The 23,740-nt window shown below is 45.7% G+C and overlaps 3 protein-coding genes across 10 annotated transcripts in view; all 3 read left to right on the top strand.

Moving 5' to 3' along the window:
• Positions 1-229: 229 nt before the first annotated feature.
• Positions 230-3,506, top strand: LOC130535236 (P2Y purinoceptor 13-like). 6 transcript variants are annotated; one of them, XM_057050156.1, is made up of 5 exons: positions 236-385; positions 602-628; positions 792-977; positions 1,052-1,435; positions 1,887-3,506. In XM_057050156.1, the coding sequence occupies exons 3-5, from the start codon at positions 795-797 to the stop codon at positions 2,364-2,366; spliced, it is 1,047 nt and encodes a 348-aa protein (XP_056906136.1). In that variant the 5' UTR covers positions 236-385; positions 602-628; positions 792-794; the 3' UTR covers positions 2,367-3,506. The 6 variants fall into 6 exon arrangements, with proteins under 6 accessions (XP_056906138.1, XP_056906133.1, XP_056906132.1 ...); XM_057050154.1 differs by having other exon boundaries at positions 237-385; positions 787-977; XM_057050158.1 differs by having other exon boundaries at positions 230-628; positions 787-974.
• A 1,718-nt stretch (positions 3,507-5,224) lies between these two features.
• On the top strand, positions 5,225-11,973 carry mfsd1 (major facilitator superfamily domain containing 1). 2 transcript variants are annotated; one of them, XM_057048817.1, is made up of 17 exons: positions 5,225-5,440; positions 5,577-5,629; positions 5,795-5,907; positions 6,014-6,056; positions 6,149-6,216; positions 6,314-6,422; positions 6,499-6,601; positions 6,824-6,922; positions 7,056-7,167; positions 7,951-8,007; positions 8,151-8,307; positions 8,532-8,629; positions 8,706-8,818; positions 8,882-8,929; positions 9,006-9,063; positions 11,534-11,639; positions 11,711-11,973. In XM_057048817.1, exons 1-17 carry the CDS (start codon positions 5,299-5,301, stop codon positions 11,768-11,770), a joined length of 1,539 nt encoding a protein of 512 aa, XP_056904797.1. In that variant the 5' UTR covers positions 5,225-5,298; the 3' UTR covers positions 11,771-11,973. The 2 variants fall into 2 exon arrangements, with proteins under 2 accessions (XP_056904797.1, XP_056904798.1); XM_057048818.1 differs by lacking the exons at positions 11,534-11,639; positions 11,711-11,973 and adding an exon at positions 9,491-11,442.
• A 541-nt stretch (positions 11,974-12,514) lies between these two features.
• Positions 12,515-23,740, top strand: part of schip1 (schwannomin interacting protein 1) — a 113,904-nt gene continuing 102,678 nt past the window's right edge. The window contains exons 1-5 of one of the 2 annotated variants that reach the window (XM_057048814.1): positions 12,515-12,654; positions 12,852-12,939; positions 18,042-18,109; positions 18,449-18,535; positions 19,777-19,915. In XM_057048814.1, the coding sequence (XP_056904794.1) occupies positions 12,638-12,654; positions 12,852-12,939; positions 18,042-18,109; positions 18,449-18,535; positions 19,777-19,915 (399 nt within the window). In that variant the 5' untranslated portion in view covers positions 12,515-12,637. The remainder of the gene's footprint in view (positions 12,655-12,851; positions 12,940-18,041; positions 18,110-18,448; positions 18,536-19,776; positions 19,916-23,740) is intronic. The other variant, XM_057048816.1, reaches the window with a different exon arrangement.

Here is a 23,740-nt window from a genome sequence, read left to right on the forward strand (position 1 = left end):
AGCAATAAAGCCAAAAGTGTCAAACAAGATTTTTGTAGAACTGTGTTGCATTTAGGGCACAGCGTTTGGAGGGAAAAGAATCATAACATGAAGCCAGCGGCACCAGTTCAGAAGAACATCACAATTCTCATTAATCTGCTCTGTGGTGAGAACTGTGTGAAAAAGCTGTGGAGGGAGGAGCGTGCCCCTCAAAGGAGACAGCCAGCACAGGCAAGAGAGACAGAGGGACTGGAGGACTGGCACAGGGTAGGACAAACAACTGTTGGACAACAGGAACAGGAAGAGAGGGCGGAAGGAAGGAAGGAAGGAAGGAGGTCTTTTCACCCAAAGGAAGCCTGGAAATTTCACTGGGATTGTGACCAGACATTCGCACAATAGCTCCAGAGTAAGATTACCTTATCTATTATTCTTGAACTTCTTCACTGAGAGTTCTTTGCCGGACTGATGGGGAAAATGAAGCGTAACTTGCTTACAAAAATGTTTTTTTTGGTTTCATTTCCTTCTTTTGAGAAAGCAGTAGTGGGAAGATCAGAGGGTTTTCCTTTTTTCTGAAACACTGAATTTTACATCCCTTCATTTACAATTATTTTCGTGCCCCAAGCATCAGTCACAGTTGAAAGCGGAGGAGGTAAGGAAAGCCTTTTAAAATAATATCTTTTATATCATTTTTGCTTTCAAGCACTTCAAAATTGCAATAAAATACCAATATTAAAAATAGTCCTAAAGCTGCACGTGAACTAAGTTTTTCTCCTACTGTTTGCTGTCTGCACCCCACCCCCCTAAAAGCCCAGAAGATGAACCGCACCGTTTCCAACGCCTCTGTCAAGTGTGATCGGGACGCCGGCCTGGCGACCGTGATTTTCCCTTGTCTGTACAGCGTCCTGTTCGTGGTGGCGCTGATCCTGAATTCCCTCGCTGCCTGGGTCTTCTTCAAGATTCCCAACAGCTCAACCTTTGTGGTCTTTCTAAAAAATGTGGTAATATAATGTTTTATTGGGCATTTGGGGCATTAAAGCACTGCATAGGCCACTGACTTTTGACATATAACCAGGTGGTGGCTGACATGTTGATGACTCTGACCATCCCTGTGAGGGTGATCAGTGACGCGGGCATCGGCTCGCGGCAACTCCGCGCCTTCCATTGCCGCTACTCAGCAGTCCTCTTCTACATGACCATGTACATCAGCATCCTCCTGATGGGCGCCATCAGCCTCGACCGCTACCTGAAAATAGTTCGGCCGTTCGGGAAGTGTGCCCTGCAGCAGGTTCGAGTGGGGCAGATCTTGAGCGGGACCATCTGGGTGGTGATGCTGTCGCTGGCGCTTCCCAACGCCCTGCTGAGCAATCAGCCAATGCAGGCGCACAACGGCAAGTGCACCGCCATGAAGAGCGCCGCCGGCATGGCCTGGCACGAAGGATTCAACTACTTTTGTCAGGTAGAGCAGCGCTGAAAGCGATGAGCGGAAATGTGTGGCTGGGGGTCAGTTTTATTCTGGCTGGGTTTGCCACAATGAGGAACGTCTGAAATAGGATTTCAGCTTTTGCAATGAGAACCAGAGTATTGTGCAAAACTCACAAGTGCTTTTTTATTAGGAATAAAGCATCAGCATGTTTGTAGTACACAGATTAGTAAAGAGGCAGTTAAATGTAAACATGTGTTCCCCAGTTCCCTAATAAAAGGCCTGTAATAAAAGCACACAAATGCATAAAAGATATGATAAAATGCTACTAAAACACACTATGACATTTATTGATTGCATGTTTTGCCCGATTTTATTTATTTATTTTATAACTACGCTTTTGTTCCCTAATGTAGGAACATGAAAAAAGATTAACTCCATTTGAGCAGCTTTATGCCCTTTTTAACAGTGTTGCGTTTCCTTGCAGGTGATTTTCTGGGGGACCTTGGCTTTGATGACAGTGTGCTACACTTTGATCAGCAAAAAGGTCTATGAGTCATACAAATCTTCAAAGAGCAGTTCTCAGGCTGCCAGTCGCAAGACCAAAGCCAAGGTGTTCATAGTGCTGGCAGTTTTTTCTGTCTGCTTTGCCCCTTATCACTTCACCCGGGTACCTTACACCCTGTCGCAAACCGGCAGCATGGTGAGCGACTGCTGGACTCAGAATGCTCTCTATGTCACCAAGAAGACCACACTATGGCTGTCAGCAGCTAATGTGTGTCTGGATCCTCTTATCTATGTCTTCCTGTGCGGGATGTTCAGAAAAAGACTCGCAGCCGCGCTGTGCCGCAGGTCTGTCCCCAGCAGTGCCACCGAATCCCGCGTGGAGACCTGTTCTCAGGTAGAGATGTCGCAGATGGTCCAGAGTGTGGGTGAGCCACCCGGGGCGGTCTGCAAAACAGTCTGAAGGAATCCTGGTCTGTCATGAGCATTTGTTTTTTATCTCAATAAAAGGACGTGGCGTGAAGTGAATGCATGGGGGTACCTCAAAGTGTGGGGGGGGGGGGGGGGGGGGTCAACATGTCAGCCACCACCTGTTGTGTAAATACCATCACAGTATATTTTGCTTCCTTGTTATTGAGCCTTTTGTAATTTGTATATTTCTGTTCATTTCTCAGTATCAATGGCACTTTTACTCTCGATCCCAGCTGATAAAGCAACAATTGCACACAATTTTAAAAGCAGGAGGAGTAAATATACAGAATAGAAATGTAAGACTCTCCTGAATATTCAAAAAGTGATTTAACAGGATTAATGCCCCCTTCATACCTAATATATAATGATAAGTTTAGGTCAGATTAATGCAATAATGAAATATGATCTGCACTGCTCTCACCCTCTGCTGGCTTTGGCCTATTTTGGTCAGGAAATTGATGAGCTATGGGGGCGCTGGTACAGCTGTTTGTTACCACCAGACTTGAACCACATTATGAGAAATGCTTAGTGACATTTATAGAAAATTGAATAAGATACTCAGGTTGCAGAGAAACGGAGAGGTGTAAACTGACAGGTTCACATTACTGGACCACAATTGGAGAAAAGAAAAATCCTTAAACAAGGAGGTGCAGCTCACATGTTAAAGAAGCCTGGCAAGTCCAGATGTGTCTGATGTCAAGCAGCCAATGCTTAGTCTCAGGCATAACTTGAGATGTTATAGGAAGTTTGTTAGAGCTTTAGGCTCTGAAAAAAATTCATTTTGAAAAAGGGCAAATTAAAAAGAACAAAAAAATGAAAAGATGCCCAGTTTCACCTCTTGCTTTTTTACACGTGTGGGCTAAAAAGAAAAACCACCATCAATGTTCATTAGTGATGAATTGTCCCTTTACAAAGATATTTATTTATGTGCCTCTGTGTTATGTTAAAGGTTCTCAGCAAAATAAATGTCACAAGAAATGGATCAAATTCATCCTACTAATGCGGTACAACAGAAATTTACAAGATAACTTAACCAGCATGACCTTGTTTCTGATGCTGTTTCCTGTTGTGCATCTGGCAAACGTAACCACAAAACACAAGTTTCTAATAAAAGGTTGCTTTTGTGAAGGCACTTTGTAATTTTGTTTTTGTTTTCTCTCTGTAAAATGTTTTGAAATTAAAGAGGTAATGTCTTAATTGTGCTGAGACATCAGTCTATGAATAATTCTAATATATAGAGGATGGACATTTTTTCAAAGCAAAGGAAATCTTTATCTTCACTTACAGCCTTTTCCGTTTCCCTGACTGGTCTCTATCATTTTCATGCGAAACCCATTTTCCAAGTTCATACAGTGTTCTGTCATGTAGCTGTCAGGAATGAACTGAGTTTTGCACTAAGTTCTGAAATGTTTAAAATTAGTTTGTTCCTCTCTCAAAACAGACTGCTTATGTGGGAGGAAATAGGCATTTCTAACTAAACAGTCTAACTTAAGGGTCATTATATCTGTAATTACTCTAGCTTTGAGTCCTTACGCAGTAAATAAAAGCTTTTATGAGGCTAAAACTCATTTTATGTGCCAGAAATTAAATCTATTAACGATCCAGTCTTGTAAGTGGAATTCACCTAAAACCTGACCTGACCTACAACCAATTACTTTTTCATGACAAAAGTCTACATATGTTTACATGTTTTAGTGAGACTGCAAACTTAACAAAAGTTTTGACAATCATTTTTATGGTATAAACCAGTGGTCCCCAACCTTTTCTGTACCACGGACCGGTTTAATGTCTGACAATATTTTCACGGCCCAATCTTAAGGTGTAGCAGATAAAAACAAAATAAAATGACAAGATTGGCATTAAAAACGGTGGTATTTTCTCAATAATAATAATAATAATAATAATAATAATAATAATAATAATAACAATAATAATGAACGTAAATCCACTATGTAATGATGTGCAACTTTATTAGCGGCGTCCTCGTAACGTTGCACCATCAACAGTTTATTACAGCAACATCCTTCCTGCCCCAACACAATGCAACGCACTCTGGTCGCTATGGTAACGTTTAAACATACCTTCAAATTATGACAAAGTGCATGAAAATCCTCGCTAGTCACAGCATCACTGAATCAGCAGGAGCCCTGAGACGGTCCCATCTTGGGTTTATGGTGCTACTTAGGTCCAGTCTGCTCCGTAATTTGGTTTTGGCTGCCGTCACTGCAGAAAACCCTGCTTCCCACAGACACGATGTCGGAAATGGCAACAGGGTTTTCAGTGTTTTTGTGGCGATCTCGGGGTATTCTGCCAAGACTTTAATCCAGAACAACGGCAGAGGTGATGTCTCGAACAGACGTGGACAAGGAAAGATGTTCGTGCACCAGCACCAGGGTGCAGCTTCCTCTTCTGTCCCTTCATCGGGCCGTTTCCCCTTCGCAAAGAAGTTTTCTAAAGAAGTTTATTTTTGCTCATGTTGCTATCTTGGGATTTAATTTAGCAAGATGTATCGGGTGACTTGTGGTTTTGCGGCCTTGAGGTGCGTCAAGTGAGACGGATGTAACAGAGAGAATCCGGCCACTTTTCAAAATAAAACATCATTTTCGATTTTAAAAAAAAAAGGAAATTTTTTTTCTTTCTGTGCGGCCCGGTACCAAATGACCCACGGCCCGGTCCCGGGGGTTGGGGATCACTGGTATAAACAGTGTGGTTTCTATGAAAGTGTTATGTGCGCAGTGAATGAACGGGGCGCTTAATATTCAACAGATCGACGCGTCGCTTCCCAAATGACGTAGCGGTCATGTTCGCGCGCCAGTATGCCACGTGACATCCAATCCGGGTCATGTGACCGAACTTCCTTTTTCCTGCTGCCGTCAAGAAAAAAATTCCCACCCTCCTCAACGTCTCCAAACAAACCAGCGGACATGGCGGACTACGAGGGCGAGGCGTCGTCCGGCCCAACACCGGCACCGAGGAGAGCCGATAAGCCGCTGCCGGCCATATGCGACCCGAACCACCTCCTCCACCGTGTGGTGGTCCTCGTATTCATGTGCTTTCTAGGATTCGGTGAGCTAAAAGTTCTTCACAGACTCCACTAGCTACTGGAGAGCCACTTCAGAATGTGACCCGAAAACGAGTTGACATCGTTGCTTTGGTTCTAAACCTGTGCCGTTGTGTCTTTGATGTACTTTATTCCTTCCAGGCAGCTACTTTTGTTTTGACAACCCAGCTTCTCTACAAACTCAAGTCATCAAGGTAGAACCCTGCAAGTGCAGAATGTTAGACCAGCATATAGTGACATAAACACAGCTCTTTTTTTTAAATCCCAGATGGAATTATTGATTTTCTAACAGTAATGTTTCAATATTTGTAGGCTGTAAAATTAGTATACTTTAATCAACCTACTCTGATGTTTTCCAGGATCTGGACCAGAATACTGCAGGGTTCATGCAGCTGTACGCCTGGTACTCCTGGCCCAATGTTGTACTCTGCTTTTTTGGTGGCTTCCTGCTCGACAGGGTTTTTGGAATCAGGTACAAGGAAAAATGCGGCATGTTGTGTTATATCAAAAAGAAGAGATGCTCTACCTTTTTGTGCTTGTCGCTATAGTGAGTGATCCATTTTGTCCTTTTCCCATAGGCTGGGGACCATCATCTTTTCCCTCTTTGTCTGTGTCGGACAGGTGAATTCACCTTGATCAGAGTTCTGGGAATCACAATATGGGAATAAATGAAAATCACCCTTTCCCCCCCCCCCCCCCTCAACCCAACTAAGGTCATTTTTGCAACAGGAGCTTTGGTTAATCGGTTTTGGCTGTGTGAAGTTGGCCGTTTTGTTTTTGGGTAAGCGGTTACACAGTAATAGAATTTAATCTTGGAGTGTTTTTGACCTTTCTCTGACCTGCCCTCACCCTCCTCTCATGTTTCCGTGCATGAACAGCATCGGAGGAGAGTCCTTGGCTGTCGCCCAGAACACATACGCAGTCAACTGGTTCAAAGGCAAGGAGCTAAACCTGGTGTTTGGCCTTCAGCTCAGCATGGCTCGGCTGGTAGGAATATTCAGACAATATCTGCTTTAGGTGCATTGTGAAGATGCGTTTCTAACTCCCTCGAGCTTGTCTGAAGGGCAGCACGGTCAACATGAACATCATGGGCTGGGTGTACAGCAAAGTGGCTGACCTCGTTGGCTCCCCAGGGCACTTCACACTCGGCATCTCGCTCATGATAGGTAAAAGAACACTTTTCCCTGTGTGTGAAACCCAAAGATGAGCCGTGACATTTGCAAATGGTAGACATTAGCCATCAAGTTACAAGCTGCTGCTGCAGATTGATCGCAACTGAAGTGTCTCTGGTCTGTCTGTGCTCAGCAGCGTGGTTCCACTTTCACTTCTGCCTCCTGTTTTACCACATAAAATGTTCTCATTTTCCCTTTTTTTTTTGAATCTTACAGCTGGTGTAACCTGCCTCTTCTCTCTATTCTGCGCCCTGGTGTTGGGCTTCCTCGACAAAAGAGCTGAGAGGATCCTTCATAAGGAAGAAGGAAAAACAGGTATCAGGATAAATATTATCTTTTAATCCAGCTGAGTTATTATGCACCGGTTACACCTTAACCCTTTATTTGTGTATTTGAGGCAGTTTATTCTCCCATATTCACGCTGATTTGTTGTTTTTATTTATTTTAGGTGAAGTGATCAAGCTGACCGATGTGAAAGACTTCCCCTTTCCTCTTTGGCTCATCTTCATCATTTGCGTGGGCTACTATGTGGCTATTTTCCCATTTATTGGACTCGGACAGTGAGTGTTGCAGTCATACGCACGCAGTTTTTGCTTATGTTTTTGCCACGCTGATATTCTGGTCCTGTGTCGTGTTCCTCTGAACTGGGCTGTTGGATGCAGTCTGTCACTTTATTTAAAGGGAAATGAACCAAACCCATAAAACCATATAGTCAATAAAGTCTTTTATAATAAAGAATAATTAGCCTCTACTAGGTTAGTGGTGTTTGTACAGGAGGATCCATGTCAAATGATCAAGGAGTTTAGGATTTTCAGACAATAATGGGAAGTAAATCCTTTCCAGCAGCACTATTTGAATTCTGATTTCCAAACCTGCTGTAATCATAAATTCAAATGTTTGTTTCCTGGCAGTTTGGAACAGCAATTTGAATTGCGTCTATGATGGCGATATCGGTGCTCATTCGTGAGTTGATTTTTTTTTTAAATGCGGTTCACTCCAATTAGCCTTAAATGTGTCAGCTGATCAAACTGGAACGCCGCCAGATGCAACAGTGCAGCTGGACGCTGCTCTGCTGGTAAATTTAGGAGAGAAAGGAGAAGCAGTCCCATCTCGGTCCGCTTTGAACAAAGTAAGCCACGTTGAAGGTCTTGTCCTTCGCTGAAACATCCTCTCAGGTCACTTAGCAACGGATTCTTGTTTCTGCACAGTTCCAGGAATTGTTATGCATACTGGGCAGAGAACAAGACATGTTCTCCTGAGCATCTTCTCGTATTGCTTGTCCTCTCAAGGTCAGCTGGATATTAAGACTGACAGAATGTGTCCGCCTGTGGTCTCTCTTTTAGGGTGTTCTTCATTGAGAAATTCAACTTCTCCCCAGCTGAAGCCAGAGCTGTGAACAGGTACCTCGAACGTGGGCCACCATTGAGGTCGCTCCTTTTCTGTTCCGCTTCTTGGTTAAATGCGGAACAGGCCAGATAAGCTCGCTGACCTGGCGTTTCATTGCTTCAAGGCGATTGTTTTCCTTCCTTTCTATCTCTGCCAGCATTGTGTACATCATCTCGGCCCCAGCCTCTCCAGTTTTGGGATTCTTGGTTGATAAAACCGGGAGGAACGTGATCTGGGTGCTCATAGCTGTGGTCACCACACTCGCCGCTCACATGATGCTGGCCTTCACCTTCTGGAACCCATGGATCGCCATGGTAATGGACCTGGCCTCTTTGTTTACTGTCCTCCTTTTAACTACACACAAATCTAACTTATTACAATCGTCAGTACATCGGTAAATATTGGAAGTATTCATCCGGTGACATGCACATGAATGTTGTCATCTGAAGCAATATTCCTCCATCTTGGGTGTTAGTGTATCAGAATCGAGGATTTCCCTGCGTTTCTGTAACTGAGCATATTCCCACTCATTCTCCAGTCTGTACTGGGTGCCTCCTACTCCTTACTGGCCTGTGCTCTCTGGCCAATGGTGGCCTTTGTGGTTCCTGAGCATCAACTGGGGACGGCCTATGGCTTGTAAGTACCTGACCCCCTGACATTCAGAGGGCAGACACACATTTGAGTGGTGTCAGTGGTGTTATTTGTCCGTCAGCATGCAGTCCATCCAGAACCTGGGACTGGCCCTCATCTCCATGGTAGCGGGAACCATCCTGGACACCAGAGGCTACCTGCTTTTGGAAGTCTTCTTCTGCACCTGTGTCTGCAGTGAGTTATTTTGTCTTTCTGTTCTTCTTTTGGGACTCAATCAAAACAGTTTTTCTGTCTTAGTTGCTTTGATGGCGGTGGTGTCGCTGTACTTTGTGGACTATCTCAGAGGTAAGAGGAGGACTCTACATCACGCGCTCATCTTCCTCCCTTATTTTTTTTAATTGCTCCTTGTCTCTCACTGCAGGAGGAGATTTGAACCGGTCAGCCTCATCCAGAGCGAGCCTCCTGAAGGAAGCAGAGGAGTAAGTAGCTTCTGGCTTTTCTCACAGTTAATCTCAGTTTCACAAAAATCACTACTTAATTGTCAGTTCAAACTTAATCTTAGCATTTGTTTATATTCTCCATTTCAGTCTAGATTAAAAATAGACTGTGCAACAGTTTGAACCTGATTTCAGATCTCGACTTTGACATCTTCCTCATCATGTGTCCTTTTTACAAAGGTGTTCTCTGACCGCATGACTCCTATCCACAGTTGTAGAATCATTACCCATATTTTATGGGTATATCTTTTTTAACAAGAGGCACGAGCTCAAAGGGATCAAGACATATACCAGTCGTTCATCTTAGCTCCATTTAGCTTTAAAAGAGCAAAAATGTACATTTAAAGTCATATCCATAGTTTGAGTTTTCTAATGCCTCACGGTTCGTGCTTTAACTGATATTTTCCAGATGATGATGATGAGGAGGAGGGATCACATGGTTCTGGGCTTCAGAGCCAGAGGGCTGCACTGTCCACCCCAGAGCTGTCAATCAACTGCAACGGGGGCAGGACTGCACCACTGACTCCGCCCAGTACTCTCACCTGTGGCTCTCCCCAGCAGAACTGACTGTCTGGACCTTGTTTTTACCGCTTTGTGTTCGTAACGTGTTACACCCGTATTGGGACGCTGACAAACGATCAACCGACCTCTGACCTTTCGCACTGACGCCATATCCTCCGCTGACTTTTGTACAAGTCAGACGCTGGAAACTACAGATAAAAAAGAAGATGCCTCCTAAGCTTGTTCTGAACTGGAAACGTGCAGCTGAGCACGGGACTCTTATTCTTGGACTCTTGTATGGTTTTATATGTATATACACGCAACTGGCCACTTCATGAGCTCCACCTGCTCAAATGCAAATAGCTTATCGGCTACATCTGAATCGATTTAGATGTGGTCAAGATGACTTTCTGAGGTTCATCACCGAGCCCAGGAACGGGGAAGAAATGAGATTTAAGTGTCGAATGTGGCTGGTTGTTGGTGCCAGATGGGCTGCTCCGAGTATTTCAGAAACTGCTGATCTACAGGGATGTTCACATCCAACCATCTCTAGGGTTTAGTCCCGAAAGGAGAAGATTTCCAGTGAGCAGCAGTTGTGTACAGGAAAAGGCCTTGTTGATGCGAGGAATCGGAGAATGGGCAGACCGGTTCCAGATGATAGAGAGGCAACAGTAACTCAAATAAGCACCAGGTACATCCCAGGAGTGTAGAATAGCATCTCTGAACACACGACATGTGGAATCTTAAAGAAGATGGATTACAGCAGTAGAAGACCAGACTGGGTCACTCCTGACAGCTAAGAGCAGGAAAGTGAGACTGCAATTGGCACAAGCTTACAAAACATTGCCTGCTGAGACAAGTCTTGATTTCAGCTGCATCATTCACATGGTTGGTCAGAATTTTGGTGTAAACATGTCAGCACAGATCCACCCTGCCTTGTATCAAAGGTTCAGGCTGCTGCTTCGTACTAGTTGGGCTTCATTTAAAAGCCACAGCCTACCTCAGTATTGTTGCTGACCATCTCCATCCCTTTGTGACCACAGTGGACCATCTTCTGATGGCTGCTTCCAGCCGGATAAGGCACCATATCACTAAGCTCAGATCATCTCAAACTGGTTTCTGGAACCATGAAAATGAGTTCACTGGACTCCAGTGACCTCCATAGTCACCAGATCTCAATCCAACAGCAAGTTTAAGATGCGGTGGAACAGGAGCTTCACATCACAGATGTGCAGTTGACAGATGTGCAGCAACTGCGTGATGCTGTCATGTGTGGACCAAAATCTCAGGAATCTTTCCAAACCCTTGTTGAAAGTCTGCCGCAAAGGATTAAAGCAATCCTGAAGGCAGAGAGTAAGGGATCAACCTCTTACTTGCAAGGTGGATCTAATAAAGTGGCCGATGAGTGTATATGGGGTTGCTTTTTTATTTTATGCTTTAGAAATTGTGACAGCTCAGCACTTTATCTGTGCCTTTACAGTTGCACTCACTGGAATTTTTGACCTTTGTAATGGCGTAGAATCACTTTATTTTTGCAACTCATCAAATGATGTTAAATTTTAAAGCCCGGCACATTCTTATCCCTTTTTAGCCGTTTAACAATCACAGTTTTAATGAATCGTTTCCATGTTCTCGTGTCTGATCAATCAATACGCGTGTCGAGCTCAGGTAATTAACTTGTGCATTTTATGTATTCTGGTGTCCAAAAGTACCTCTGTTGGCCAAATGACATGAAAATAATGTTATACAGACTGACAGTAATCCAGATGTGTAAATCCTAATTTTAGAAATGACAAAGTACAATCAAAACTGTGGGAAGAAAAACTACTATTCTTAAATTAAACAAAACCTTTGGAAACATTTGAGCTTTCTCCTTCTTGCATTCTGGCCATTGAAAGCAACCTGTTGCTTGATTTGACTTGACCTCTGATGACCATTAATGTTCCCGCAGGAGTAAAAGGCGACAGAGCCAGGTCACCGAGGTCGATTCTGCCAAATTGACGCCCATGTCTGCCTTCGGGCTACGCAACCGGTACCTCTCCAGATTGGGCGCGCAGGTAAGCACGGGCGAAGCTCAAACACGTTTCTTTTCAGGGATTTGTGCCCATATTGTTTCTCCTCCACTCAGCTTCCACACCACTGCTCCACCCATCTGTCATCACTCGCCCACAGGAGCGTTCTGAAGTGATGCCGCTCCGCCGGCGCCTCCTGCGCTCCGTCAAGCCAGCACTACAAACTAAACACTAATAAATGTGCCCCCTTGTGGACAAACATATATGTATATATAAATCCAGTCAGTATTTGATAGGTTTCACTTATTTTCACCTGTCAATCATTTATATGACTTGTATGTTTGAATAAAACTAAAAAAGCATGATTTATGAAAGCAAACTGAAATATTTTTTGTAATTTTTTTAAATAATAAAGATTTGTCTGACATTAAAACCAGTGGATGATCTGGTGCATTTTATATAAAAAAGTGGGGATGTTAACATTGTTTGGTATACAACAGTATAAAACAGCAAATAACTTGAAAATAGGCTGCAGGCGTTTAATCATTGCTACTTCTATCTTCGCCACTAGGTGTCGCCAAATCACATACATGTGATCTCCCAGGCCTCCTGTTTGGATTTGTCTTAACTGTGGATATTGTTTGCTGAATGGGGGGAGGGTGTATGTGTGTGTGTGTGTGTGGGGGGGGGGGGGGTACTTCCGATTTGTCTGACACCTTAATGCAGCTTCGCATTATCATGCCGAATCTTGCCCCTCACCCGACCACCCGGACCAGCCGCCTGCAGGTGAGGCTGACTGACAGCTCCTGGCGCAGCCGCACGGGGCCGTGCATGCTGACAGGTCGGACGGCGCGAGCAGCGTGCGCGGCGGGGCGCGGTTTAAAAAAAGACGCGCCCTCGCTCGGCGTTCCATTGGCTGCGTGGATCCTGAGAAGTCTGGTCTCTCTCCGCCTGATCGCGGCTCCGAGTGTTCACTTCATCTCTGCCGGGCGGCACACACACCGAGGGAGGGAGGGAGAGAGTGAGAAGAGCTCGCCGCGCTGATGAACGACGCGTACAGGTCAGTGTCACGTCAGCCTGGGAGGCGCGCATGCATGCGCACATGAACGGTGGCACCCTGCTGCGATATGCGGCGATGATAAAAAAAGGAAAAATCCCGCATGACTGCAGCCGCCCCCCTCCTGCAGCTGCACGCAGACCACCACGCGCTGCTCTTATCTGCAAGTGCGTCTTAACTTGAGCGCTGTCTCCTTCCAGAAGCATGCACCGGGGAGAGGAGGCGAGGCTGCGCGGCGGGGGTCTGGCCCGGGAGAGGAGACACCTCGCTCTGTGCATTAACAACCAGGTGCGGCTGCCTTTCTGCTTCTGTAATGTGGGAAAAGTTACCGAGGGAGAGCTGGCGGTGCTCTGTGGGTGGGGTGGAGGTGATAATGATGTAATGCTCATTGTGGATAAGTTAGTGGGGCTCGGAGAGAAATAGGCGATGTGCAAAAATGGCAGCGTGAGCTCAGGAAACCCCTTTTCCGAGGCGGCTTGAGGTCATTGATTGATCCTAATTATTATTATTATGGAAATATGTCCCCTTCTTTATTACTGACAGAGTAAGATGATGGCAGTGTGCAGTTTTAAGGGTCTCTTTTGAGTTTTCGTGTATTTGTGTGTCTGTGTGTGTTCAGGTTCAGCGAGGGCGCACAGTTTTACCTGGTTGTATTGCACCTCTGAATATTTAATGCCAGAGATGTAGTGTTCGTATTATCGGCACCTGGGGGCTTGCAGCTCTGAAAGCACACTTCAATCACAGCTTTTGAGTCGTTCTGCAGTGTAGGGTGATGAAGCAGCCCACCAGCGGACACACTAACTCCACCGTCTTCAGTGGCTCCCCCCCAAAACCACTCTCATTTCAGTTTTGCTCCAGACCAGTCAGTGCACCGCTTAAACAGTTGATTACAGCGTAAATATGCCATTTCCCCACAGATCCTTCCAAACTCCAGAGAGAGGTCGGAGGAGGCCCGCCGAAGGTTTAACCAGTAATCGCCGTATGAAATATGTGTGCGGATGGATATGCAGGTGATTGGATGTGGAGGCTGTGTCCGTGTGACTGATTCAGATTCATTGTCGAGGCGTGAACCCCGCCAAGAAACGCATTAATCTGTCCGGCTATTACTCCCTAATCAATAGGAGAGCTGGCTGTTACGGTCAGGGGCCCCCGAGTTGTTAACCATTTCGCGCAGAGCTTATTTAAGCAGCAGTCTAAAGGCGTGAAATAGTATAGGTGATGTTGTTGATACAGCATGCGCGGCCCGAATCGGGAAATCATTCACAGGGGTCGCGTGATGCTCCTAATTGAATCAAAGCAAAGAAGCAACGTGGCGCCTTTTGGGGATGGAGTGAGACCTCAGCTTCCGCTGCAGCAGCTGATGCAGCGCGGAGCGTGGGAGTCAGACGCCGGCGTCGTAATATAGAGATGTATGCACACAGGAGCGCAGCGCCAGGGAAGGGTGTCATATTTCAGAAGTACATTATCATCTCCCTCTCCCACTCCCACGGGGACGGGGCTGCGCTGAGTGCTATTTGCGCCGGCGCGCTCGCAAACGGTGCACGATTGAGTCACAAGAACCCGGGAGAGAGAGAGAGAGAGAGAGAGAGAGAGTGGGAGATAGGTGTCTGTCAACTCGCCGTGGTCACGGGATGCAGGGGGGGGGGGGGGGGGGTGTTGCGCGTGCGTGTGTGGCACAGAATAACAGCGCTAGTTTGCCCAAAAATAAATTTTTTTTTCTTTTGTGCGCTGTGATTGTTCTTGGGTCTTCTGTTCTGTAACGAAAGAAAGAAAGAAGAGAGGAGAGAGAGACATTTCTGCTAAAATGCTGTCATTAACAGCTTGAAATGAAAGGTCTCTCGCTCTCTCTGTCTCTCTCTGTCTCTCTCTCTCTCCTCTGTCTCTCTCTCTTCTCTCTCTCTGTCTCTCTCTCTGTCTCTGTCTCTCTCTCTCTCTGTCTCTCTCTCTGTCTCTCTCTCTCATACACACGCTGCATCTCATGTTTTCTATTGTATCCCAGTACCTTTCCTCGACTGATGGGTTTGGTCTAAATGAGTGAGCTAATACTTTGCTCTCTGAATAGAACCCTATTCACCGTGTGTGTGCGCGTGTGTGTGTTTTCCTCTGATCTCTGATCCTGTTGTCAGAGGTCTGTTGGAGGATGTTGGTTTCAAGGTTGAGGCTAACATAAGGGTACCGCGTTCTTCTCCTGGTGCTGTATTGATGGACTCCTCTTATTGTGAATCCCAGATAAGAATCATCTCAGCAGACCTCAGAACACCTTTTATTATCTGCTACGTATGCGTTAACGCTGATTTGATTTATCAGCGAGCTAAATCCAGCAGAACATTAATCTGCGGACGCTTCAGCCGACAGATCAATTCTCATTCATCAAGCAGGAATGCCACATGTTAGCATGGTTCAGCTTCTGAAACCAGGGATTTGAGTACAAGGCTCGTTTGGAAGCTGTCATCTTCAAAGTAGTTAATAAAAAATAATCACTTGTGAACCATTAATGCGTTTAAATGTTTCCTCTGGAGTAAATAATGAATAATGCCCTTGTAAAACCAAGAGAAACGGGTCTGCCAGGTTTTGATGAGATATTAAATTAGCTCTACATATTTATGTGCACATAATTCAGGCCTGGTTTCTTATCGCCGCCTCCCGGCTCTGTTTACAGCTTCTGCTCCAGCCTGTCAGCATGAACACACTCACAACAGCTGTTGGTGCATCTCTGGCAACCATTTTCTGCGCTTCAGTCAATAAAAGTTTACCATTCCTCTCATTTTTCCTTTAAACCCCCTCTCCTCTTCCTCTTATCTCCACTCTTTCCTTAGGCCATCTCACACAAATGTGCCCCCCCACTCTGATAGAAATCGTAGAATTGTGAGATAACATCAAAAACGTCTCTCAGCCTTTTTCTTTTTTTTTTGCCACTCAGATCTTAGCGTGAACGCTCACCTCCCGTGCACAACGAGCACGTGAATTGATTTCCGATCGTGGCTTAACGGGCGTCCCCGGGTGCAGCTCGTCTCCTGATTGGACGTTTCCCCCCTCTGATAAAGCAGCCAGTTGTCTGATGCAGATGTTTCCCTGCACGCAGTTGAATCGAACCCTCTGGGATCGTGCTGATGTTGGCGTGTGTGAAGTCAGGTGTATGTGTGTACCTGGGGGGGGGTCACCTTCATCTCCTGCCTCCTCCTCCTGCATGTGTGAATGTGGCCATTCGATCTGCTTGCAAGGCACCAGAAATATGAGAAATGATCATTTTAATCTCTCGTAAATTAGAAGCCAGCAGCCTTTTTGCTAGGATAACACACCGACTTTGTTTTCCTGGTGTCCACGCAGTCCTGCAGGAATTGATTTTTGACATGCGTCAAATGTAATTTAGCAGAAAACAACAGTGTCCTCAGCAGCCATGAGCGTATTTGGACCTCTTGCATACGCCATACCTCTGATCTGCATCATTTTATGGTGAAATCTATAGGAAAAGACACAAATGTGATCAGAACATTTATCATTCTTTCAGACGTTCTAAAGTTTATTCACCAGCAACTATCTGAAATGACAGACATTGTTTTCTTCTTTCTATAATTACTTTGCATTACAGAATCAGTCAAAATGGTGCCTTTTCTTCTACATACATTTCGAGCTTGGCCTCAAAGGAAAAGTATCATTACAACACCTGACAGTTGCTTACCTCCATTCATCCAGTCATCCATTCAACCAGGGCAGATGCCTGAGCAAAGAGGCCCAGTCTTGCCTCTCCTCGGCCACTTTGTCCAGATGTAGGATCCCCAGGTGTTCCCAGGCCAGCTGGCAACCCCCCCAGGTCTTCCCCAGGGCCTCCACTCCGGGGGACATGCTTGGAAAACCTCAGCATGGAGTTGTCCAGGAGCCATCCTGAGCAGATGTCCGAGTCATCTGGCTCCTCTTGTTGCTAAGCTATTGCCGTGCCAATGTAGCAGTTAGCATAGACCACCTGAAATAGCTGTTTTTGATAAAGGTTGGTGAAATACCAGTTGGGATGGGTGAAGTAGCTACACAGATCAAAGCGTTCAGGGAGAGAAGATGCTCCTTTTGACAAAAATCTGTCAGCGTCTCTTGTTTAAAGTGTGGAAACTGTTCACACTAAAAAAATCGGTTCTCAATCATAAACTAATGAGTTTAAATAGAGCCTTTTTTTGTAAAAAGCTTTTTCAAACTTTAACAACAGAAACTCGGTGTTGTTGCTGTAACATTTGTTGACCAAGAAAGGGTTTTATTTTGTACTTTGTGAATGAATTTCAGTAAACCTTTGACACATGTTTTATGCTAGTGAAGCATGGAGTCGCTGACCTTAAAGAGGGGCTAGCGGATAGACATCAGCAGCTCAGCACTGGGGGTCACAAGAGGCCAATGAAAACTGAGGCCAATGAAAACATGGGCTGCGCTGGAGGACCGGGAAGAGAGATGTGAGGAGGGAAAAATCCGCAAACATCCGAGGAAAGAGTAGCAGGAGAAAGAGAAGATGTTCAGGAAGGAGCTCACAAACAAGAGCTGTCAGTCAGACAGGAGTTTCACGAAGGACCAAGACAGCTTCAGCCAACAGCTGCGTGAGCTCTGCGAGCTGTGGGAGGCCCCAGCTCAGGAGTGGGCCCGGGAAGAAGGAGAGCTGGAGGAGATGCTGGGGAGCTTGTACACAGGAAAACATCACAACTTCAGGAATGTTGACAAGGCTTCTCGGGTGTGGAAGTGAAGCCTGAAAGATCTGAGGTTATTATTTTCAGCAGTTCAGAGAGTGGAACAGATGAAGAAGCAGATGGACAAGAAGAATTTGAACAATCTGGAAGAAGATTGGCCCAACCATTCCCGCCTCCACTTCTATGTACTCTTATTTACTGTCGAATTACTGGAAAATTGAATTCTTGTCCTCTAAGCACTCTACATTTTTATATAGAATTCCTTATACAAACCATAAATCAGGTCCATTATTGTGATTGTGGTGTCAAATGCTAAGAAATTCATCTCTGACCACCAGGATTCTGATTATTTTACAAATATCTCATGTGTTTACTGTCATCATGGGATAATTGTCCAATTAGCAGTGTGACTCCCTGAGACCTGCTGGGTGTGTTTCTGACTCTGAGCTGCCCTGAACTCATTATGAGTCCAGATTAGCTCGTACTGAGAGCAGACTTTACGCTTCTCTGCACAAGATGGTCACTGAGTTTTGTCTTTTTTGCTCTTTAATGATGAGCAGCTAGTGTGAAGTGGCTTTATTAGGACCTTTCACAGGAAACAGCAGCCAACTGAAGCCCTGACAATAAAATTTCAGGCTTCAGAGACCAGGAACCGCTGGGATAAACCAAGCAGATTGCCTTTAAAAAGCAGGAATTTAAAGTATTTATCATCATGTTTTCCCCCTGCAGGATGAAGTGAAGAGGTATCACCACTACTGCAGCCACGGGGGAGGGCAAGCAGCTCCTGGGGTGGAGAGGTGAGAGACGGGACCGTACGTTAAAGCCCTGCACTAGCAAACGCAACCATTACTCTCACCTCCTCTGAGAGCATGACTCCTCTAAAAATCTGAGCTGGTACTCGGAGATCCAGACATCCATCCATCTTCTTTTAACCACCACTTAATTCTAATCAGGGTCGTGTGGCGAGCTGGAGCCGATCCCAGGAATACCCCCTGAACAGGCCCCACACACACCGTTCATTCACTCTCTGGCATCCAGGGGCAAATTTAGAGTTTCCAAGCAACCTAATGAGTCTGTTTGTGAATTGTGGGAGAAAGGAAACCCCGTCATTTCCATTTTTGGTTTATCCTTGGCAGGTGCCATCCTTGGAGGAGCGAGGACGAAGACGACAACAGCCCGCTGCGTGTGGAACAACGGCGGCACCTCGAGGTCAACGCCATCGTGTGAGTACCGCCTTCCTTTAAAGTCTGTGGTTTGAATACATTTTTGTGCGTTTTGATAAGTGTAAACGGAAGAGGTCGATTTGCGCGAGGCTGCGAGTCAATTTTTCCCTGATTAGGTTTCAGAGCGTGCGCTTCTCTCGCTCACATCTAGCTCCATTTTACTCGGCTCTTAATAAGCAGAAGGTCAGCCCTCTCCCGTGGCTTTCACTCTCATGATGGAGAAGCTGAATCCAGAGCTCCTCTGTGGACATGAGTGGGGTGTAAAGAGGTGAGAAGGGGAAAAACGGAACCACAGAAGGGAGGATTGGAGAAATCAAAGTTTTAGGGAGCATAAAAGAGGAGTAAATGTGGAGTAAATGTGAATGAAGATGGCAGCGGTGGGTTTTTAGAGCTGGGAGTTTTGGATTAATTCAGTTTGTTCCACTCGGCAGCTGCCTCTCTGCTCCACTGGAGGTGAATGTGTTTCTCTATTGAGTAATTGATCCTCCATCCCAGACCCGGGTCCGCTGCGGAGGGAGGGATGAAGGAGATGAGAGGGAATGCCATAGCTGGAACACGGTCATTTTGTTTGGCTTATTAATGTTTAAAGGGGAGAAATAAGAGGGAGGAGAAAGAAAACACCGGAGAATAAGATGTTTGAACAGAGCCTGATAGAGGTGAGGTTGTGGAAGGCTGGGTCACTGTTGCTTCCTCTTGTTGAAACCCAATAAAGTCGGAGCTACATTAGATGTTCCTGTGAGTGTGATGTTGGCGCTCCAGGTTCCTGTGGTGCGAACACATGGAGAGGAGAATATTTCTGCTAAATAGCTCCAAGAGCAGAGACAGGCCTGCTCACTGACAGCATGGAAAATCACAAAGGAGCAGCTTGTTAAAAGGCTCCTGAGTTCTAAAGTAAAGCACGTTGGCTGAGACCGTCTCCTGTTGAGCTCAGAGAATGAGGACAATTAAAGGTTGTTCAAAGACAGTGAACACCTGCGTGTACTCCAGCGTGCATTATTGAGCTTAGAATTCCCAAATGAATGATACAACATTTAATGATTGATTACAAAATACTGAAAATTATTTTGGTTAAGCTCTCTTCCCAGGTGATGAAAGGTCATGGAGCTGACCTTCATGACCTTTGCAGTAACTGGTCAAGCCTCCATCGGAGACCTTTGGACGCTGTCAAAAGCAGTTTTTGTGCAGTCTGTGCTTTTATCCCCCCGAGTGTGAAATCAACGCGCTTCATTGAACCTCCTCAGGATCCAGCGGGCCTGGCGTGCCAGCGCTTCCCGCCGGGCGAGCTGGCAGGGACAGGAGAAGAACGGCAGCGAAGGTCTGGATGAGATGCTCCTCTGCGAGGACCTGCGGGCCCCCGCCATGACCGCCGATATACCTCCGGTAAGAGGCGGGAACGGCTGGTCCCACACCTCCTGCGTTTGCTGATGGGATGTGTGGGAACACTAATAGAGAAGACAGGGAAGGGAGGGGTGTTTACCTCCTGTGTCGTCAACGGGTCTACGGGGTCTTTATTATTGTAGGTGGATTGGATGCCAGCTGGCACGGGGCCCAGATCTGTAATTAGCCATTAATTAGGTACATTTTCAAAGCTGGTTGATTGATTAATGGAGTGCCTCTGCCCTTGTCCTCTCCCTCACCCTGCCCACCCCTCAGTTTGGTTTTTTCCCTCTGAGGGAGCACAGAGGGGAGAGTAAACAGTGCTCAGGGGGGCATGGCCCTCAAAGAAAAGTGTTTAAAAGAAAGCCACCAAGGAGGAGGAGGAGGAAGAGGAGGGTGGGCGTCCGTGGTGCAGGAGGCAGAGATAAGGAGATGAATGTGGAGGGCTGAAAGCGATCTGCCTGAGTTCTATGGAACAGACAAACACACACACACCCCCACACACACAGACACACACACTGTATTAACACCTGCCCACGCTTTCTTCTTGCCGAGGCCCGGTATGAACTCTGTGATGTCATGTCTGTGCTGCTTTGCACACGTGTCTGTGTGTGTGTGAGTGTGTGTCTGTGTATCAGACGTGCTTGTGGGGAGCGAGAGTCCCTTAGCGAACAGATGGGCCGACGTCCTGGTGTGTATTCTTGGTTTTTTAGGTTGTTTGTTCTGCTTGAAAGAGTTTGTTGTTCATTAGCATTAGCAGCAAACGTCTTCCTAATTACACAAAATACTTTAATAACTTCGAGAAAAAGACCGCCATGATCTCTTTAATCTTTTTTTTTTACATTATTGGATGTATAAAATGATTTATTGGCATCTTTTGTTGTGGTCTAGGGCTGATATATATGTAAATTATATCTTGGGATAAGGTAAATGAGCTGTTTCTGGTTTTAGTATTTGAAATAATGTTTTTAATGTTCTCTGATGAACTGGGTCACAAACGCTGATCCAAATGAACCACCTCTACATTAGCGACCAACGTGACAGACACCATCACATGACCAAGAATTTATGGTTCGTAGACATTTTGCATTTCTATGCGAGCCTGGATTTATGTATGAGTTTTGTTTAGGAGCCATTTTCTGAAACAGAGACCATTACGAAGGCTGCATTTGCATCCTATCAACATGCCGTTTTTATATATCTTATGCTTCGGTGCTGCTCTGCATGAACGGTGCATATTTCTGTCAATGCTACATCAAAATATCCATTCTCCATATGTCCCTCCAGGTCCTCTAAGACCCAAACACAGCCTTAGAAAACATCCTGACAGCAGGCTGATGGTACGAACGGCTGCAGCTTCACGTCTCTCTTCTCACCTTCACCTCCACCTCAGACGCCACCACCCCACACCCCCACCCCCATCTCTTTGTCCACTCCGTATCACTCTCTGCGGCCGCCGTGCCCTCTGTAGGACATGCATACATCAGCGCAGAGGCCAGGGCGCCACGTTAGATCCGCTGGTTTTCGCTCGCGCTCATCTGTGTCCGTGCAGATTTGAAGAACCTTGCTGCTGGCCTGTAGGGAACCGGAGCGGTGCTGGTGTGAGGGTGGGGGTTCAAACGCCCTCATGCATATTTCATGAAACTCTGATATTGAGCACACTCGTGCACACCTACACGCACAGGATGTACAGATGCTGCAGTTTCCTCCCTCATCTCTTCCTGGATAGGAAGAATTTCCGATCCAGGTTTTTGCTCGGACATCCGCTCCCAAAATTCAACTCTCTGGCGTGGCGTCAGTGTCAGATAGTGTCTCTCAAAGCTCGCCTTCCAGTGCTGTTTTTGTGGCAACGGTGGACCGGAGCCTTCTGGACCCAGCCATGAATTATTTATCCATGCAGGGATCAGGCGCTACATGTCCAGCCTTGGTCACGCCTGATAGTAAATCAATCAGGCGAACTCTTGTGAACGCACCACTAATTTGTGAGCTGACTTTGCGCACCTCTGGGTGCATTTTTATTTACGAAGCATGGGTGGTTTGCAAGCAACCCGGTCATAATAACTATCGACAACTAGTGTTGTGTTTGTTTTTCGTTTTTTAGTGCAAACATGAGCGTGTGTCTAATGGTCCATTTGCATTTGAGTGTCCGCACGTTGTCAGCACGTCCGTACATCTCTGGATTGGCTGCTGACGGTGAACCTCAGGGACAGGTTGAGTTCTATTCAGGGGCACAAAGCTGTGATCAAAGCTGAAGTGCTTAAAAGAAAAACGAAAACGAAACACTTGTAGCGCAGCGCCTCTCATTAGAGAGAAACCGACGCTGCGGTTGGGTGGCCCCGTCGCTAATGAGGCCATTGCTGTGATGGATAGATGAGGAAAAGCTTGTCAGTGAGAACAGAGAGTACCCAGAAAGAGATACAGACAGAGAGAACTCGCCTCTGCTGTGGCAACCTAAGTTTGGTTGTGGCGGCTCTGTTTGCTAACAATGTTAGCGGACATTTTGCTGTCGGGCATCCTTGGGACACATTTGCACTTTTATTTCTCTCTTTTCTCGCTCATGTGCAGAAGAATATGTTAATGTAAGGGCTGTAGACTCTCACACACACACCACTTCCTGCTTCTGACTAGATGCTAACAGATTGCTTTCTTTATTGGTGTCAGGCATCATTTGTTTTCAAATACATTTGTACAATAGAGCTGTTGACATCAAACGAGCTTAATTGATCTAATAGCATAGCATTACATTAGCTATTTACTGCCAAAAGAGGCCCTGGCTCTTATTAAGTGCATTTACAGGGAAACTGAATTCCTGTGGTTGGTTAATTTCAGAAAACGTATATGGAAAGTAGTAGTCCTAGTGTAGCTTGTAGATGGAAGCTCCACCAATTGAGCACCAGGTGTAGTCCGATTTCTAGGTAAACACACTATTTCCTTAAGTCAGTAATATTTGAATCTATGTCTTTTATTAATATTATTGCTAGTACAAATATAAACCTATATGGGAATTGTAACTTAAAAATAGGATAGTTTATTCCAAGAGCTAAAGTAACCCTACAATGATTGATTTATATAATAATTTTATAATCCTGTTCACAGCCTGTAATTCATGAATCCAGTATTAGAATGAATTTGTATACCTTGGATTCTGATTTTAATTAAAAGTATCCTAATATGCTGAACACAGTTTCCACACCCTCGCATTCAGGCAGTCCACCGATGAAAAAAGACTGTGAAATAGCCATTGATTCTGTTAAAAAAAGGAAAAAAAACAGCCGGTTGGGACGATATCTTTGAGATTTATCATATCTGTGTGAAGAAATGAGTAAAGGAGCGAGCTGATTTCCCATGAGGAGGAGACGGTGCAGAACGGCTGCTGCAAGGGGGAGTTTGGGGATCGCTCAGAAGTGAAAAGGTGGATTTTAAAGTGATTATGAGGTTGATAATAACTCCAGATCAGAGACTCATTCAGCAGAGTGAGCTATACTCAGCTGAAGTGTGATATTTGTCCTGTATGGACAGATCAAGGCTCCGAAGGGTTACTGAGGTATTTCATGCCATAACTCCCAGCGACCCCCCCCCCCCACACACACACACACACACACACACACACCCATCCAAGCTTCCGATTGTTAGTTTATTGGTGGATTATCCACACAATGTGGCATTTAGCTGACATGACGTGAACAAAAACACGCACACATCCACTGTGTTCATCTGCTGCTTCCCTTGCCATCATTTGCCCCCTCCCTCCTCAGGGTTTGACACCCCCCCCCCCCCCATCCCCCAGAACTCAGTGCCCACCTTCTGTAATGAGCTCCCTGGAGAAGA

Source organism: Takifugu flavidus, chromosome 12 (genome assembly GCF_003711565.1).
Source record: "Takifugu flavidus isolate HTHZ2018 chromosome 12, ASM371156v2, whole genome shotgun sequence".
NCBI classification, from domain to species: Eukaryota; Metazoa; Chordata; class Actinopteri; order Tetraodontiformes; family Tetraodontidae; genus Takifugu; species Takifugu flavidus.

Excerpts from the sequence above, each read along its gene's own strand:
- LOC130535236 (XM_057050153.1), top strand. The coding sequence starts at position 795 with ATGAACCGCACCGTTTCCAACGCCTCTGTCAAGTGTGATCGGGACGCC. Across the intron at positions 978-1,051 it reads TGGTCTTTCTAAAAAATGTG|GTGGTGGCTGACATGTTGAT; the intron begins GTAATATAATGT and ends ACATATAACCAG. Across the intron at positions 1,436-1,886 it reads GATTCAACTACTTTTGTCAG|GTGATTTTCTGGGGGACCTT; the intron begins GTAGAGCAGCGC and ends GTTTCCTTGCAG.
- mfsd1 (XM_057048817.1), top strand. The coding sequence starts at position 5,299 with ATGGCGGACTACGAGGGCGAGGCGTCGTCCGGCCCAACACCGGCACCG. Across the intron at positions 6,217-6,313 it reads GTTGGCCGTTTTGTTTTTGG|CATCGGAGGAGAGTCCTTGG; the intron begins GTAAGCGGTTAC and ends GTGCATGAACAG. Across the intron at positions 8,308-8,531 it reads GGAACCCATGGATCGCCATG|TCTGTACTGGGTGCCTCCTA; the intron begins GTAATGGACCTG and ends CTCATTCTCCAG.